The 17366-nt window shown below is 38.0% G+C and overlaps 2 protein-coding genes across 3 annotated transcripts; one reads left to right on the forward strand and one right to left on the reverse strand.

Annotated features, from left to right (window-relative positions):
- The first annotated feature begins 3477 nt into the window (after positions 1–3477).
- gnat1 (guanine nucleotide binding protein (G protein), alpha transducing activity polypeptide 1) lies at positions 3478–7225 on the forward strand. Its single transcript, XM_008408700.2, has 9 exons — positions 3478–3739; positions 4781–4823; positions 4905–5046; positions 5134–5291; positions 5369–5497; positions 5582–5711; positions 5806–5959; positions 6165–6381; positions 6466–7225. Exons 1-8 carry the CDS (start codon positions 3634–3636, stop codon positions 6353–6355), a joined length of 1053 nt encoding a protein of 350 aa, XP_008406922.1. The 5' UTR covers positions 3478–3633; the 3' UTR covers positions 6356–6381; positions 6466–7225.
- Positions 7226–7818: 593 nt separating this feature from the next.
- edem1 (ER degradation enhancer, mannosidase alpha-like 1) lies at positions 7819–16000 on the reverse strand. 2 transcript variants are annotated; one of them, XM_008408698.2, is made up of 12 exons: positions 15344–15996; positions 13794–13866; positions 13277–13380; positions 12407–12578; positions 12132–12315; positions 11823–11997; positions 11139–11259; positions 10878–11048; positions 10729–10802; positions 10526–10622; positions 9939–10124; positions 7819–9630 (listed from the first exon to the last, which is right to left on the reverse strand). In XM_008408698.2, the coding sequence occupies exons 1-12, from the start codon at positions 15811–15813 to the stop codon at positions 9541–9543; spliced, it is 1917 nt and encodes a 638-aa protein (XP_008406920.1). In that variant the 5' UTR covers positions 15814–15996; the 3' UTR covers positions 7819–9540. The 2 variants fall into 2 exon arrangements, with proteins under 2 accessions (XP_008406920.1, XP_008406921.1); XM_008408699.2 differs by lacking the exon at positions 7819–9630 and having other exon boundaries at positions 9947–10066; positions 15344–16000.
- Positions 16001–17366: the final 1366 nt, after the last annotated feature.

The raw sequence follows: 17366 nt of genomic DNA on the forward strand, positions 1-17366 counted from the left end.
TTTAAATAAATCTTGGAAAAAGTTTGTTTCTAAACATATTAAACACCCTATAAACTACAATGCTGTGGAAAAAGTATTTGCTCACTTTGTGATATTTTGTCACTTAGAGATTTCTGATTGTCAATTAGTTTTTAACATCAGCTACAAATCTGCGGAGTAAATACAACATGCACTTTTCAAGTGGTTACTTCATTTATGGATTACTTTAGATAAAGTGAAGGAAAAATCTATCTAAACTCACCTGACCTTTGATGAATATAATCAGTCTATTACATCTGTGTGGAGAAGATTCGGAAACACTTTTTGTTTAAATTCGGCCACATTGTCACATTATTTTTATCAGATTTATGTCCAGATTTGACAAAGATACTCCAAAAAACTTCCTAATTTTTGAGTCTTTGAGAGATGCAGTTGTTGGTGTCTATTGGACCATTGTTCAGTTGTACGACTCGAGTGCTTGAGCTTAAGTTTTTAAAGGTTTTCTCATAGTGAGTTAAACCTTTTATTTCATCAATTATAGAAAAGTTCTTGAGTAGCAACACACTGAAGTGAAGTTTTTGGTGCTTGTTTTGGTACCTCCTGGATGACTGATTGATTAGGTCAGCCATTCATCCATGTTTTCTCCATGTGTGGATAGTGGCTTTGACATTTGTTTATTAGAGTCCAAAAGACTTCAGAATAGCTTCATAAGTTTCCAAAATGATAGGAAGCAAAGTTATTGACATTTGTTTGTCCTTGAATATCTTTAGCTCAGGGCAGGATGTTTTTTGTTTTTTGTTTTTTCTGGCCTACTTCAAAACAAAACAAGTTCTTTTGTAATTTTTGGCCCTGCATAACTTTCAGTAATCACAACCTGGGTGTGACTAGGGATTTTGCACTCACCTCTCCAAAATATGTCAATTACACTTTATTAAGGGCATAGAGCAATGTTATTATTTTGTCACACAGAGCCAGGTTGTTTTGAATAGATTTTTCTCTTTATCAAATTAAATATCCATAAATCCACTGTCTATTCTCGCTTGCTTTTGCAATATCCCCATCAGTCATTGGGCGAAAGGCAAGGTTCACCCTGGAATGGTCATCATTACACCATTACAGAGAAACGCACAGAACTAACGACCATGCTTACACACAGTTATGCCTAAAAGCAATTTAGAGAAACCTGTTTACCCAAGAGTCATGTTTTTGGACTTTAAGAGTACCTGGAGAGAAGCTCCACTTGCATAGGGAGAACAGAAAGACTCCAGGCCAGGACGTAAACACAGGACCTTTTTGCTCCAAGGCAACAGCGCTATCAACCTCAACAAAACTGCTTAATGATCAGAAAAAGATCATACTTTTTCACAGCACTGTCGTTTTTGTTTTTTTCCATTCCTTCCATTTGTATGTAAATATTGATGAAATTAATGTAATCAGTCTATACAAGTGTGCAGATTTATAGTGCTATGATGACTGGTGCTGTACTTCATGTATCATCTGGTTACCAGAGAGCTCCTGCTGCTCTACTTGTCCTGGTACAGAGCCATCCTTTATTACTGGTGCCACAGACTTCACACCAACTATGGAAACGAACACCTTTACACAGTAAACACCATGATAACTTGCCAAACCTGAAGAAAAAAACTATACCACAGTCTTCAGACAGTGAATTTTAAATGTGCATGGCATGTACAGTGTATGTATGTAGTGTTTTGTCTAAACTGTTGCTGTGGATGTCTTTTTATTGTGGGAGTTCGGATCCTTTTTGTTTTGGGAAATGCTGAAAGATCAGAAAGGCTGATTTCATCTTTGAGTTCTCCTTGTCAGACATAAGAAGTAGAGGAAGAAAACAGGTTTGCATAAATTTCTACTGTGGGAATCTGTTTTCTCTGTATGACAGCTCTGTGAGGTAATGTACAATAAGCACACTTTGTGGTAATGTAATGCCTTGTAAAAACTACTATCTTTTCTTCCTCATCAATGTTGCTAACTAATAAATTAAAGCTCTATATTTTATAATAACAAGTGTTCTCCTTTGTTAAGTCTGCATGGTGATTTTAGAGCACTTAATTTTTTAGCAAAGCAATTAAAATTCTTCCAAGTATGTTAACATTAAGAATCAATCAAATCCATTATCAATCTAAGGGATAAATTTATGTTTATATTGAGTGATTTTTAACAAACATTTAAAAAAGAATCAGCAAACGTTTGTACAGTATATTTCTTAATATTAGGATTTATTTAGGATCAATCAAGACTAATTACAACTTTATTATGAATCAAATTACATGTATTTAATCATGATTACTTGACTGCATTTTGTGGACTTCCTGACTGCAAATAATTACATTAGTCCAAGAACAAATGTATGTATCATGTGGTGGCCTGTACTACTTTTTCATCGTCAATAGCAGACAGAGTATTTCTAATTTTGGCAATATTAGAGAAAGAAGGAATCCTTCAAACATGTTTGGTATGGGATTTAAATGACATACCTTGGTTAAAAATAACACAGAGTTTATTTACTTTAAGAGTCAATTTGATGCCATCAGTTATCAATGGATTGACTCAGTAGTTTCTCTTTCAAAGACTCTGGTCCAACAATGACACTTTCTGTCTTGTCACAATTTAAAATTTACAGTGGACAAGATTGTATCCAAACAAAATGGGGTTAGAAGTAAAAAATTACCTCAAAAGAGAAGCAAATATGTTTACAATCAAATTGCATCTACACCCAGTTACAGATGCTCTACGTTTTGATCCTGTGTATGCCTTCTAATCCAGGCGCTAGAGTTAACACAATAATTTCACTATTTTTCAGTTCCTGAGCGTGTAATGAAATATGATGCTGTGATCACGAACGTACACTCATGCCGCATCTTCGTGCACACAGAACTGAAAGTGTGAGTGGATTAGGCTCCTTAACCAGCTTCAGATTTAGGTCAATGAGATCTGTCTGGTGAAACTGCAAAGCTCTTTAAGCACTTCAGGACTCACCCTTCAGGCTGTCGGATCTGATGAGGAATGTTTGGACCCATCTTTGCATTTTTGTGTGCATATGTCTGTGTTTAGACTACAGGTTGATGGTCTTGACATGCATTTCCTGATTTAGTGTTGGTTCTAACAGTCTCATCACATTCTCATCCCTCTTGCAGAAGTAAAACCACAATGAGTTTACCATCAGATTTCATTTTTGTTTTGGTCACATCAGAGACTAAACTTAGCTTTGGTAACAAAGACATGAACCAAGTTCTTTTAGTTTTACTGGCTTCTCTTCTGAAGGAGCCTAAGAAGAGCATGAGATAAGCACTTGAGCCGATGTTCATCTTCCGCTGAGCGCAGCAAAGTACCCTAAAGGTTAGAGCACTCCTACAGTGATGTATGTCTGCTTCCCTTCACACCTCTGCCCTGTAGCTGTCTTGTCCTTGTGCTCCATTGGCCACCACTGGTCAGGTGGGCTGAGGGAGCCCAAAATCCTTCCCTGTGATGGGAAAAAATACTCAAACAATCCCCAGCTGCCGGCAGTTGGCGCATCAGCTGCGTGCTTGAAGGCACCAGTCAGACAGTAGCAGGCGAGCAGCCAACCGGGACCTGCTTCCATTTTCCCTGACACTTGGCTTTTGAAACAGAGGGGCCCAAGCCGGGAAAAGTAGGATGGGGGCCGGAGCTAGCGCCGAGGACAAACACTCCAGGGAGCTGGAGAAGAGGCTGAAGGAGGATGCAGACAAGGATGCAAGGACCGTCAAACTGCTGCTGCTAGGTACAGACACACCTGTTGGACAAGTGATTTAGAAGCAATGGTTTCAATACATCAGGATCTGGTCAGAGCCATTCCCACACCTTAGATGGTTTTAGTGTGCTATTTTAGTTGAGCTGTAAAATTACCTTACTGTGACTTCCTAACTTGTTTTGGTTAAAAACTTTCCCTAAAACAATTCCTGCTTTGACTTTCACAAGCAATTTTAGTTCATGTTTAACAATGATAAAAGCAAATGATGTCGGTTTATGCATTGTTGCAAATAACACCTAATTAATTTCCAGGGCTGATTTTTTTAAAACTCTTTATAGTATCTAACTGTGCATGAAAAGATGCAACATATCAAGTAAGAGCTTAATAAACTGTGTCACTGAATTGCTGAGACACTCAGATAATCACGCAAGGCAATCCCTGTTAATCCTGACACAACAGGTTCTTCTGCACAAAGGGCTTAACACTGAAGGACACTGACCCTGAATCAACAAACCAAAACAGATTTATAGCACCTTCATTTTACATCTTCTGAATTTAGACTGAATGAGAGAAACTGTCAGAGCTACAGTTTATTCTATGAGCTAATAAAATACAGAACATACAGTCAAATGTAGTTGGGCTGCTTGAAGTAATTCAGAGTTGTAATATTTGTTGACAGTTGAAAGACTGCGCCATCTGAAAATACTTTGTACACACATAAGAACCTGTTTCAGACATTGTTTCATGCACTGCTTCATCCTCTGCTTATGGTGATACAGGTTAGGGTCAAGTAAAAAAAGATTAGGGCTGAAGTAAGAAGCATTATGCCGCACTTGTTGGGATCATCTTTTGGAGGATTTAGTGGAGGACCTGAGAAAAACAGATGTTATTCCAACACCTTACAAACATAAATAAAAACACCAGTTCTGATAAGCATGCTGGTAGCTTCATCAATGTCCAGTTTTCGGGAATGGATCGCCATGTAAGGTGTCTTCAAATCAAAGAAAATGTTGGGATATTCTGATAAAATAGGCGAAGACATCTTCTAAAATGATTTCTTCCCTTTCATAGGGGCTGGAGAATCAGGCAAGAGCACCATTGTCAAACAGATGAAGTAAGAACTTTGTGTCTAAGCAGCATTTATTCCTTCTTGTCCAAAGCTATATTCAATAGTAATGCCACACTTTCTCCACAGAATTATCCACAAAGATGGTTATTCGCTTGAAGAATGCTTGGAGTTCATCGTCATCATCTACAGCAACACCCTGCAGTCCATCATGGCAATCGTGAAGGCCATGAACACACTCAACATTAACTACGGCCACCCCGATCAGCAGGTGACAACACACGTCTATGTAAATCTTAGGTCAAATGTTCCAAGTTAAACTTATTGATGTGACTGTCCACCTGGGTCCTTCCTGCAGGATGATGCTAGAAAACTGATGCATCTTGCAGACACCATTGAGGAGGGAACCATGCCCAAAGAATTGTCAGACATCATTCTGCGTCTGTGGAAGGATTCTGGCATCCAGGTCTGCTTCGACAGGGCTTCAGAGTATCAACTCAACGACTCAGCTGGATAGTAAGCAACAACACACTGAAACACTGCTCATGTAATCGTAAAAATAAGTCCACTGACAGAGTTTAATTTTCACACAGCTACCTCAATGACCTGGAGCGACTGATCCAACCAGGCTATGTGCCCACTGAGCAGGATGTGCTGCGATCAAGAGTGAAAACCACTGGTATCATTGAGACTCAATTCTCCTTCAAGGATCTTAACTTCAGGTGATTCTACGAATTATTGCTCATTAGTAGGAATTAGGATTGATCGGGTGATCACGCAGCAAATTGCCTTTTGTTTTGATTCAGAATGTTTGATGTGGGTGGCCAGAGGTCAGAAAGAAAGAAGTGGATTCATTGTTTCGAAGGTGTCACCTGTATCATCTTCATTGCTGCTCTGAGCGCCTATGACATGGTGTTGGTGGAGGATGACGAAGTGGTATGACAGAGTTGACCATTGCATCTCATAATTTATGGTAAGAAGTAAAAATCTGGGTCACTGAAAAGTTTTTTTTTCTTTTTTTTACTTTCAGAACCGAATGCATGAGAGTCTGCACTTGTTCAACAGTATCTGCAACCATCGCTACTTCGCCACCACCTCCATTGTCCTCTTCCTTAACAAGAAGGATGTGTTCGTTGAGAAGATCAAGAAAGCCCATCTCAGCATGTGCTTCCCCGAGTATGACGGTGAGATTTTCATGAACTACTTAGATTATTTTTTCAATGTATAAATGACAGTATCGTCGGCAAAACATGATCTAGCTATGTGAAGAATAGACTGGCTACAAGTTTAGCTCTTCACTTTGTGGATATTAAAGTGGAAAAACAACTCTTCCTCATTTCATTATTGTTTTGTCATTTATCTTTTATATCTCGCTGTTGTCCTGCCCAGGGCCCAATACTTATGAGGATGCTGGCAACTACATCAAAATCCAGTTCCTGGACCTGAACTTGCGCCGAGATGTAAAAGAAATCTACTCGCACATGACCTGCGCCACAGACACAGAAAACGTTAAGTTTGTGTTTGACGCCGTAACCGACATCATCATCAAGGAAAACCTGAAAGACTGCGGTCTCTTCTAAGAGCCAAGCAGGGAAACTAAATGAAGGTGAGCAAAGTCAAAAATCATGCAAATCTAACCGAGAGTGACTGTTCTCCTATCTAACACGTGTGTTTCTATGTTATTTGACAGGGTAGCGTCTTAGCCCTGTCACATTCCTCAGATTCCTCCTCAAATCTAACAGGGGAATGAAGATGGAGATCAAAAAGCCATCATCAAACCAGTGAATGCAAAAACAAAAATATCATTTAATTTACTGTGTTTAAAAACTAAACTTGTAGCTTCGACCAAAGACTCCTTATCACTGAGACATGAAAATAATCCCGTGCAGATTTTAAGATGAGTTGAATTTTTTTGTTAATCTTTTCTCATTTGCTCATCTTTGGAGATGAATGCAATCTGTAGATTTTGTCTGCATAAACTGATTTCTTTTCAGATGTACTCATGAATAGACGCAGTGTCTCTAAGCTCAAGTAATCAGACAGCATATAATTAAAGGGCTAACAAGATGGCCTCACCACCTGCATATGCACTTCAGCATCAGTTAGACTTTAAGATGAACTGTCATTAGAAAAGGCTTTTTCTAAAGACACAAAACAGCACAATTTGTAACACCAGAAGATAATAAATTGAACTTCTGAGAGAAGCATTAGATTGTTTTTGGTTTTATTGCAGTAGTTGAAAAAGGGCCATTGCACATAATTAATCAAATGTCTAATGGTGTGTTGTAATACTGTTAATCAATAAACTGTTAAACTAGAGATTAATTTAACCCCAATTCGAATCTCCCTGTCAAAAAGCCTTTGAGTCAACGTATCGTATACTGAAATTCAGAGAAATATAAAAATGTGCATTTTTGATTAAATTTATTAAAGCTTCTGTAGAAAACTCAGTAGTGTGTCATTTTTTCTAGAATTAATATCTTGTTTTTAATCTCAGGTTCCTGGAAATTCCTTTTCCTTTAATTTTAGAATTATGCACCTCTAAAATATATTAAAGTTTGTGGTTATGATATAAAATGTGATGAAAAAAGCACATGAACAATTTTGCAAGTCACTGCATCTGCATTTGCCTCTGCCTCCCTCACAAAATTCACCAGAATGGGAGGTGCATCTGTTTTCCAATACATCAATGACCTTTGACCACTTCTGAGAGCTACAGTATGTGATTGCATCACATCCTGAAGGGAGGATTAGTAACGCAGATAACTATGGAAGATTTCTACTTTATTCTGAGAAAAAATGAAGTTAGGTGTAACCACAGCTACATCTGAATATGTGAGACGTGACCTGGGTGTTTGTCACAAATGCAGACAAAATCAAAGGAAAGCGGACCTAAACAAAGACCGCAGCAGAATTACACAGTAGCAGAAAGATGATTTCAATGCATCAAATATTTGTAAATTATATTGTGTAATATTGCATAGAAATGTACCTCAGTATTGTGAACAATATTTAATGTTGGAAACAATAATAAAATGGAAAATAGTAGGCAACATTGCAAATTTTATTTCTTACAAAAAAAGCATTCACTGATTTTTGCATTTCTAATAAACCCTGAGTTTTTAACCGCATGACAGGTATGAAGTGCACCAAAAGAAACAGCTCCAGTCTCTTCTGTACAAGTACAAATCATAAACAATGCAGTAGAATTGTCACCAATACAAACTTAGAATTAAAAAAAAATAAAAAAAATAAAATTTTATGGCTTGTGATGGTTAAAAGAACCGCAGATAAACATGGAATGAAACATTTGTGCAATATCAAAAGTGGCAATAAAATATGTTCAAAAATGTTATCCACGGCTAATATACACCACATAGCATCCAGAAATACTAAGACAAATAGAAGGCACTTAAAGAGTCAGCCCTGAACCTCATTCTGATGGGAGCACAAAGCCCTTTCTAAGACATAGAGTCAATAAAAGTTTGAAAGACAAACATTTGATTATCTCAATATTGTATTTTCTCAGTATTGTCAAACATGAGTCAAAGGCAAAAAAATGCAGTTTACTCCCCAGACTTTCTGTCTCTGCCCAGATATGCATTAGCATTTTAGTAAAGATGCACCAAGAACTTGGTAGAACATTTTGGAGAACTTACTGGTGACCAGATCCGTTTCTGAGCTCTCCCGATGTGTGCATGCTATTACTGATTGAAGAAGTTTAACTGTTATCAGCGGGTGATCAAAATTGAAGTCAGAGGAAGTATAAAAGATGTAAAGAGCCATTTCAAATCAAAGCATTTTGCATGACTTATTAAGACATGACTGCTGTTCATTCAGGCTGCGTGGGGGGCAGCAGGAAACTTGACCAGAGTACAGCAAAGTTGCTCTTTTTGTCCCCTTCAGCTTTCAAACGTGTAATGAAACAAGCTATATTTAGTAATGTGTGCAACCTTTATGGAAATCTAACAACTAAGATAAGAAACTATGTTCTCTAAGAGAACACAGAGATTACCCTCTCATTACAACACAGTCATATTGCCTTTGCTCTGAAAATAAATAATTTGATTTCACATAGCACAAAGTTAGAAAAAAGACCATTGTTCCTATATATTTTTAAATCTTAAAGAGAAATTAGAATTGGCTAAAAATCTATATTAGTCTGCCATGAGACTCTGATTGGTGCATCTCTAGTTTTAAAAACCAGAGTTTTGCAGTAATGCTGTTTGACTAAAAAATATCTGGAGTGAAAAGCAGCTCTTTTAAGAGTTTTATCTCACAGCCCTTACATAATAGCACTGATCTAATCAGGTATATCAACTTAAAGAGGCACTGGTTCTCAGGTTTAGAGTGGCTTGCTCAAAGGTCCACATTTGTTTATAGGCTATGCACTGAATTAATGTGAGGTTAATGGCACTGATCTTATTATCAGATGCTTTTCTGTCAAAACTCTCAGCTCTGTCACACACATATGTGCAAAGTTTACCCAAACAGACATCTCAGTTTGTCTAAAACCCTCTTAGTTCAGACAAAAACTAACAATCAAAACTAATTCTCCTGACCTTGGACTTGTCACCTTTGTTGGCATCGTTCTCTAAAACCAAAAACCTTTTTCTTTAATACAGTCTCGTCTTCTCAGGATTCATTACTGTCCATTTCCTGTCTAGATCCAGATCTGAGAAATAGATGGTGCAAAGACTCTGAACTGAGGAAGTCCTCCTCTCCAGTCCTTTCAAACAAGTGTAACCACATCTGTCCTTTTTCGTCAAAACACTCCCACCATATGATCAATCTGCCTCATGTAGACACTCTTTAATGGCAGAGCATATCGACGCTCCTCTGGGATCCTGTTACACTGCAGAGATACAGAAGAAAGAATAAATACAGAGTTCCTTTTCACAATGTTTTATGTCAACAATTCATAGCTAAAAAGAAAAAAAAATCACTTTAATTTATAGAGAATGGATGAATGGACTGATGGATGGATGAAGAAAAAGAAATGAGAACTAACATACTTAATTTTCTTTTTCCATACTGATTCACACCTGGAAAACACTCCAGCCAAGTTTTATGTTTTTCCAGACTGAGGATGAACCCTGAGGCTAACTGTTTTTCTGGTCAAACTCATTGACCACATTAAATGAACCGGGATGATGATCTTACGTTGCTGATGTTGCTCGGAGGCGGCTGGTTGCTTGTTTCCGTTTCTGCCAGCGCTCCCTCTTCACATGGAGACAAGTCGTTCCACTGCTTCTCCCTGAAGCGCTTGTCTATAGGCACAACATGACCTTCTGTAGTGAAGATATATTTGTTATCGGATTTGTGCAGTGGGTTGTCCTCGTCAAATAGCTGCAATGCAGAGGAAAAGACAATAAAATTCCCCAACAAATTAATTCATATATTCAAAATGGTGTATGGGGGGCGGCATACACTATTCAAATTACCTTCCACGTGCTAAGAGGTTATCAGAAATAGAGTACTAAACATATACATATACATTTATATTTATTTTTTGACACTCATTCTGGTATAGTAGGATATGTAAACCTTTATGTGTGTTAACATGAAGTTTGCTTTTTGTCAAACTTTAAAATGTGATTCAAAGATTGCAAGTCTTCCATTTTAGCACAAGAGGTCACCAAATCCTACACTTTTGTCTTTAAAGTGCACATAAGCCTTAGGAAACAATGAAGTAAAATAAATGTTTGTCGCTACATATCAGAGTATAATGCCTCAGATTGAAAACTTACAAGATAAAGGTATTTGCAGGTTTCACTGAGAAAAAAGCTCTCCATGCGATCCTCTTTGGATTTATCCACAACATGGTGGAGTGTGGCATATCCGCATCTGCAGTAGCAGTAACACACAGCAGTGAAGTGTACAGTAGGCAAATACATATATTTTTTTATATTTATACATGTCCAAAATCAGTAAAAACAACATAAATAGATACCTGACTTTGGCATTTGTCTCAAGGCTCTGGAGAATATCCATTCCAACGTGCAGATAGAAAGGATTTTTTGTTGCCTGTGAGAAGAAAGTAAGGAAAATTACTCGCGATTGATAAAAAGTAAACAACCACTGCTGTCACCGAGTTACTACCTGGTACAGCAGGTAGGTGGACTCTACCAGCTCTGGTCTTAAAGGGTAAAATAACACATCGGGAGCTTTGAGCTGCCAGTTGTATCTCTCTGGCAGCGCCCCGAAGCGCTTCCAGATGGCATAGTAGAAGGCATGCAGGCAAATGGCGTCATCGATATCCCCGTTCAGCACCTATGAGTTACATAAATCCTTATTTTAGTTTACTGGAACAAAAAATATATATATATATATATTTCTGTCAGAAGAAAGAAAAAAAAACACCTGCAGCCCAGGAAAGAAGGCCTGAAGGGAGTCGATCCACGTGTTCATAATCTCACCACTAAACATGTTCACATTAACGTAGAGAGGCGGGTCACCCTCACCTTCATTGCAAGACTCGCGCCTGAACAAAGGGAAAAGATTTCACACAATTCAGCTATACAACATTCCTCTCCACATTAAAAAAAAAAAAAACAGAAACATACAGTGACTTTCTAGAGTACGATGACTTTTTTCATATTTTCTCACATTAACACCAATATTAAGACCAATAAGAAGCAGAGCATAGCTGGAAAGTAGAAGGACATTTATTGATGGTTTTATTTTTTTAACCCGTTTTTATGGGTGCATTTCTTCCAGCAGCAACGGGGAAGCTACTGGAAGAAATGCAGCTAAAGTTATTAACCCAATAATAAACTCAAAACTTTAGAGTTCCAACTTGACACAATGTAGAAAAGTTCAGAAAGTTTGAACACTTCAATAAAGTAATGTATATAAAACATGACTACGCTGTAAACATTTCTCAGTTTTAATTCCTCTTTTTGGTCATTCCCAGGCAGACTCAGATCCTGTTGCTGCGATATTTTCACATTTCAGCTGCAACCAAACGAGACTCTCAACAATGCAGAAAATTGGACAATGAACAAAATCAATCTCTCAAATTAGTTTTTTCTGTTTGGGACTCACCCTCTTCTCAGGTGGTTCTGAATGCTCTCATAAGCTGCCTTAAACATGCGGTAATCTTCTTTCTCACCAAATAGAATGTAAGATTTCAGCAAATACTCATAAAAAGAGTCCATTCCAGCTCCAAGCCCACTCTGCTTGTCAACCCACTGGCCTGTTTGGATATTAATGACATTTCCTGCAAAAAGAAACCAAAGAGGGATGTTTGCACCTTTGGCAACATCAGGCGAGAACCAAGTATTGAAAAGAAACAAAAATCAATGGGCAAAGTGGAATTAAAACTCCTCCACCCCAAATGGAAGCTGAATTTACCCAACAGTCCAGTTTCGTTGCTTCTCAGATTCCACAGAGCTCTGACGGCTCGCCTCGCCACCCATTCGAACGTCGAATCCCCGATCAGGCGACTCAGAATGCCAAACTCCACCAGCAGGGACCCGGCTCCTGCGGTGCACGTCTCATTGATGCCGTCCTGAGGGACTCCCGTCTTCAGGTTCACCTGCATGCGGGACACAGACAAACAATCAGCCCCGGCCTCGCGCACGGAAGCGGAATGACTTACTTTGTAATCAAAGAGTGATCTCGCTCACCCTGGGGAAAGGAATGCCCGTGCTTGTGTTCTCAAAAGCAGGAAGCAAGCGCACAGCCAGGTCGTGAGCCAGATGCAGAAGTTCATTGTCATAATCTTTGAAGCCCACCTCCCCGAACGGGTGCTTGGGGTCAGTCAGCAGAATGTGTGCTGAGATAAGGCTTCCAAGGATCCTTCAAAGATTAAATGAAGAACTAAGTGACCCCTTTTTAATGCCATCGCTGCAAAATTGTATCAGTCTTACAAAGAAGTACAGCTACAGTATTTATGTTTTTTTCAGTAAATGTACAGCTTTATTTTTTAATATCATTGGAGATGCATGAAGAAAGTGACTGCTGACCAGCATCATGCAAACTGCTGATTGATCAGCCCTGAACAGTATTAATATATATACTGTATATACCGATAAAGATAAATGTAATTAATATTTTCAGTGATCGTATTGTTGTTTTTGCTATAATGTGTTAAATTTGCAGTCATTTTGTTTGTACAGCTTACCGTCACTATTTGGGCCTTTACATGTGACATTCCTACTCTACTTCTAATGCAGATAATTAACTAGTACTCATACCAAGCTCAAAAGAAAATATTTAACACCGTGTCCTTGTAACGATATAACACAGCTCTTGAAGAGAAATTGGAGCAGAGTAAAATTGGTCAAAGCTTTAGAATTGAAAACTGGAAAAAACATGTTGAGCAGAACACAAAAGAATGACCCAATCAACTCATAAGATGCTAAATGTGTGATAATTTGAGATAATTGCTCTACAACATGTATTAGTGAGCACCTAGAAAACTTTAAGTAAGAGGAAAACTTTAAAGTTGATCACAAGCTGGAGAGTTTTGGACATGTCTAACGTAACGTTTGTACCTGATGTTAGCCTCGAAGACTTGCACAGTTGAGTCCTTGTCAAAAGACACGGTATCTATAACCAGTTTGACGGCTCTCTGGAACTCTGTCACGTTGCCAAGCACCTGGTGAAACAAGACACCCAGTTTAACCACAGCGTATTCTGCGTTATCTTTCTGGTTTGTTTAAGATTGTGAATGCTGCTGCAGCTGGGTGATAGGAAAGCCCTCAATTGCCAACCTTTTAGACTGACATACTAACACATAACTAATTCAAAAACGGGTAATTTTGAGAGCAGTAGACGACCCACTACTTGTACAGGAAGTGTTAACCACCATGGTGTAAAACATACCACTTGTAACTAGCAATGTGTGCAAAACAATCATTTTCTATGGAAAAAGACCAAAAAGAGTTCAGATTTATAATCTGGTTTTGTATTTTTTTTTTCTGCTGAAGTCATGAGATCAAAACCTCTACCATGTCCTCAAGGAGATTTTCTGTGTTAAGCAATACAAAAACCATGTGGAAGCTAACTTACCAGCAGGGTGTCTAAGGTGTCAATGAGTGTGAGTGAATAGTTCCCCAAGACGTCGTTAATATTGATGTTCGACCTACAACAAAAACAGGAAAAAGTGGGAAAGCTTTCTTATGACACTACAGAACAGAAAGTACTTTTTGCTGAGCAGTTTTGATGGTTACACATAATCTAATGTTAGTGGAAGACATCTAATCAGTCTTATCAGGTCTCCATAGTTACAGTTTGCTTCATCTTGGAAAGCACGCAGCTGATTTGGAAACAAAAGGATCTTGTTATTAAAACGGATTAGTATTTTTATCTTCCTTTCAGCTGCAACTCGTCTGCAGCGATATTGCTTTCATTCCAACGTCACTCTCTAATGTCATTTGACTCACATTTGGTTAAAAATAACATTGAGAAGTTTTGTAAAACCGTTCATTAAAAGTCTCCCATGTGTGCAAAACGAAGCTTACATGGATGGATTTATTTAGCTTATTTTAACTTTGTACCACACAGTCCGTACTTTTCAAAGAAGTTAAATGACAGTAAAAGAATCTTTTCTTAATTGAAACAAATAGAACTCATTTTGCAATTTATTTTCTAGTATTTAAAAATAACTACAATTAATGTGAGCTTCATTTTAAACAAAAACACTGTTCCTACACCAATTAATTATCTGCTTAAAATTAAATTTGTCTGAAAATAGAAATTTGTGAAACTCAATTATATTGTTGTTTTAAGAAGCCTTCCTTCAGTTTCAGAAAGAAAAAAATGTTCCTTCATTTCATATTTGATGTGTGATGGTCTTTTTTTCTGCTTTCAGAATTACTGGCAGCCCGTTTTGCCTTTTAATTCAATATATTCAATTGTTCAGCAAGAGAAGTTCCATTTTGCTTGTCTGCATTTGTAGAGCAAATCTGGTTGGAAACTGTTAGGCAAATCCACCATATTGTTTACTTAGGCCGTTAAAACAGAATTAACAAAAATGTAATGAAGTTTAAAATATTTCATCTGAAAGTCTTTTTCTAGGGTGCCATATGGAGGGCGCTCGGTGGTCAAAATGAGCAAACCTGCTGTAGCTAGGCTTCTGATAATATAGGATAAAATGTATATTTTGCTGTGTATATAAATAGAATATAGACAATATACATCTAAAAGCTGCCCTTTGTACTGTTGAGCTTTGGATTAAGATGTTTTCAATGTCTCCCAGCCATGCAACACTCTGTTCTACATGTCTAACAAGTTTTTCTGCCTGAACCTACCTGATTTAAATTTGTAAGCTTCAATATAAAGTAATGGCAAGCTGCTGAGGTAATTCATGCCTTTGAGTCAGGTATGGGATATCTTAGACATGCAGGTCAGTGTACTCACACGACCCGAGTTGGTCAAAACAGGATCAGTCAATGAATGTTGTGTGTGAACCTGAACCATGACCTGCTTGTTTTCTGGGCCAGCTGATTTGTTGCATTTAAAGTTGATTTGCCTACAAACTACAACTGGAAATCTCAGCTTATTTAAAATAACTGAGATAACTGAAAGACCAGGACTGGCCAGTTCAGAGAGAGACTCACGGGTTCAGCACGTCTGGACCTCTCCCCTCACAATCAATGGGATTCAGCTCGTCCTCTGGAAAGGCATATTTCATGTAGTTCTCGTATCCAAAGTAGAACATTTCTTTGGCCATGTCTTTCATTTTCACCCTCAGCGTGTCAGGGAAGGATCTGTACCTCCGGACGTACTCATCCCTGTTGCCATCGAAGAGGTTCAGGTAGGACCTCCTGGGGGAATCCTCCCCGATCTTTGCGCAGGTGGTCGCCGTCTCGTCATACCTGTGAGCCTGGATTCTTTGGGACCAAGAGCCAGCGCTCGGGTCGGCTTCCTTTTCCTCGCGGAACAGCAAGTCCAGTTTGTGCAAATTAAAACCGAGGTGGAAGTTGAACCCGGAGCTAATCTCAGGTCCCAGCCCGAAGGCTAGCCACAGAACCCAGCTGACAGAGAGTCTCAGGACCACCAGACCCACTACTATTGACCTCCATTGCATCTTTGCCCCAGGTCGGTCTTAAAGTGCATAATCCAAGTCCTCATTACCTCCGAGGTATATCTGAACACGAAAACCGCTGTTTGTCAAGCTAAACTACAGTCACAGAGGCTCGTACGGTGGAGATTCCTCCTTACTCACTTCCTGTCAACAAACCAGCCCATCCCAAATCCGGCGATACGATTGGCTAATCGTTCTCGTCATTATTCATTTTGAAAGGCGGGCTTATTGCTGATTGGCTGATGACGAGCTGTCAATCCTCCTGTTAAGTTTCGTGGCACTCCGGTGAAACGCACCAATAAAAATGAGCCACAAGAGTGAAACTGTCAAAAGGCGAAACATTATTTGGTTACATTTAAATCTAGAAGGACTGAACGTTAGAGAATTTTGCAAAGTAAATGGTGCGCTTCACTGTTAGTCAATCAGCATGGTCAAAACAAACTGTGTATATGGGCCACCCAATAAATGAATAAATCATTATACTCACAATGATATTCATTTTCATACATATTCACTTACTTAGAAATTAAAACTAAAAGTGAGAGACCTTTGTGTGCTTTTTTCCGGTGGTGGTTTGTGTCTTAAATCTCTACCGTGAGTGCAATTGTTGCCCACTGTCTTTTTTAAATTAATAAATCGTAAACACTGACCCTGACGAAGTCAACAGAGACCTGTAATGCTTTATATTAGTCAGAGATGTCCGAAACACGGCCCCCAGACTGAAATTGAAGAATGTTACACATCCAAGCTGAAGCAGGCAGTCTTACAATGGGAAATATTTGAAACAACACAAATTATTAATATTTTAATAATCGTGCTTTCTGCTCTCCTTCTATAATTTCATATTATATAAGACCACAAATGTGCAGCAATTGTTTTTAAAAAGCACCCAAAGGTTCACCCCAATCTTGCATTTAATTGATCTATTAAACTTGGATAAATGTAGCTAATTATTTTTCTCTAGTAAGGGAGATCCAAAGCCAATTGTTACTGAGACACTAGACAACATGGAATCAAGTAAACCTCGAAAAAAAACAACAACAAAAACAAAAACATGGAGAGCTGAATGGTTTTTGTATATAAGGCAAGCTTACAAAACCCTTTCTTGTTTATGGCCTGAAATAATTTACAAATATCTTTCCTCCAAAATGACTACATATCTTGTTTTACTAAAATATTGCATATTGTTAAACAGGCTAAAACATTGATTTTTTTAAACAAACTCATATTTTGCAGCTGCTGGAAATATTACTTTATTTATGCTGCTTTTAATGCTAGTTTTAACTTTAGCACATGTTGAAATATTAGACTGATCCTGATTGTTTTGAGTAGGCCTCAATTTAGGTGAGATTTAGACTCATAGTTTAATCAATATATAACTTAATCAGTAGAACATTTTTCTTAGATATAATGATCCCGATTTGATTAAAATTAGTCTAATCGTTTTTTTTATAGTAGATCACATTCTTAAGAGTCTATAAATCATATATTCATCTGAAAATGTTTTAGCTCATTATAACCAAAGAAGTTGAAAACTAATAAGAAAATATTGAGTG

The sequence above is a fragment of the Poecilia reticulata genome, linkage group LG5 (assembly GCF_000633615.1).
Source record: "Poecilia reticulata strain Guanapo linkage group LG5, Guppy_female_1.0+MT, whole genome shotgun sequence".
Classification (NCBI taxonomy): Eukaryota; Metazoa; Chordata; class Actinopteri; order Cyprinodontiformes; family Poeciliidae; genus Poecilia; species Poecilia reticulata.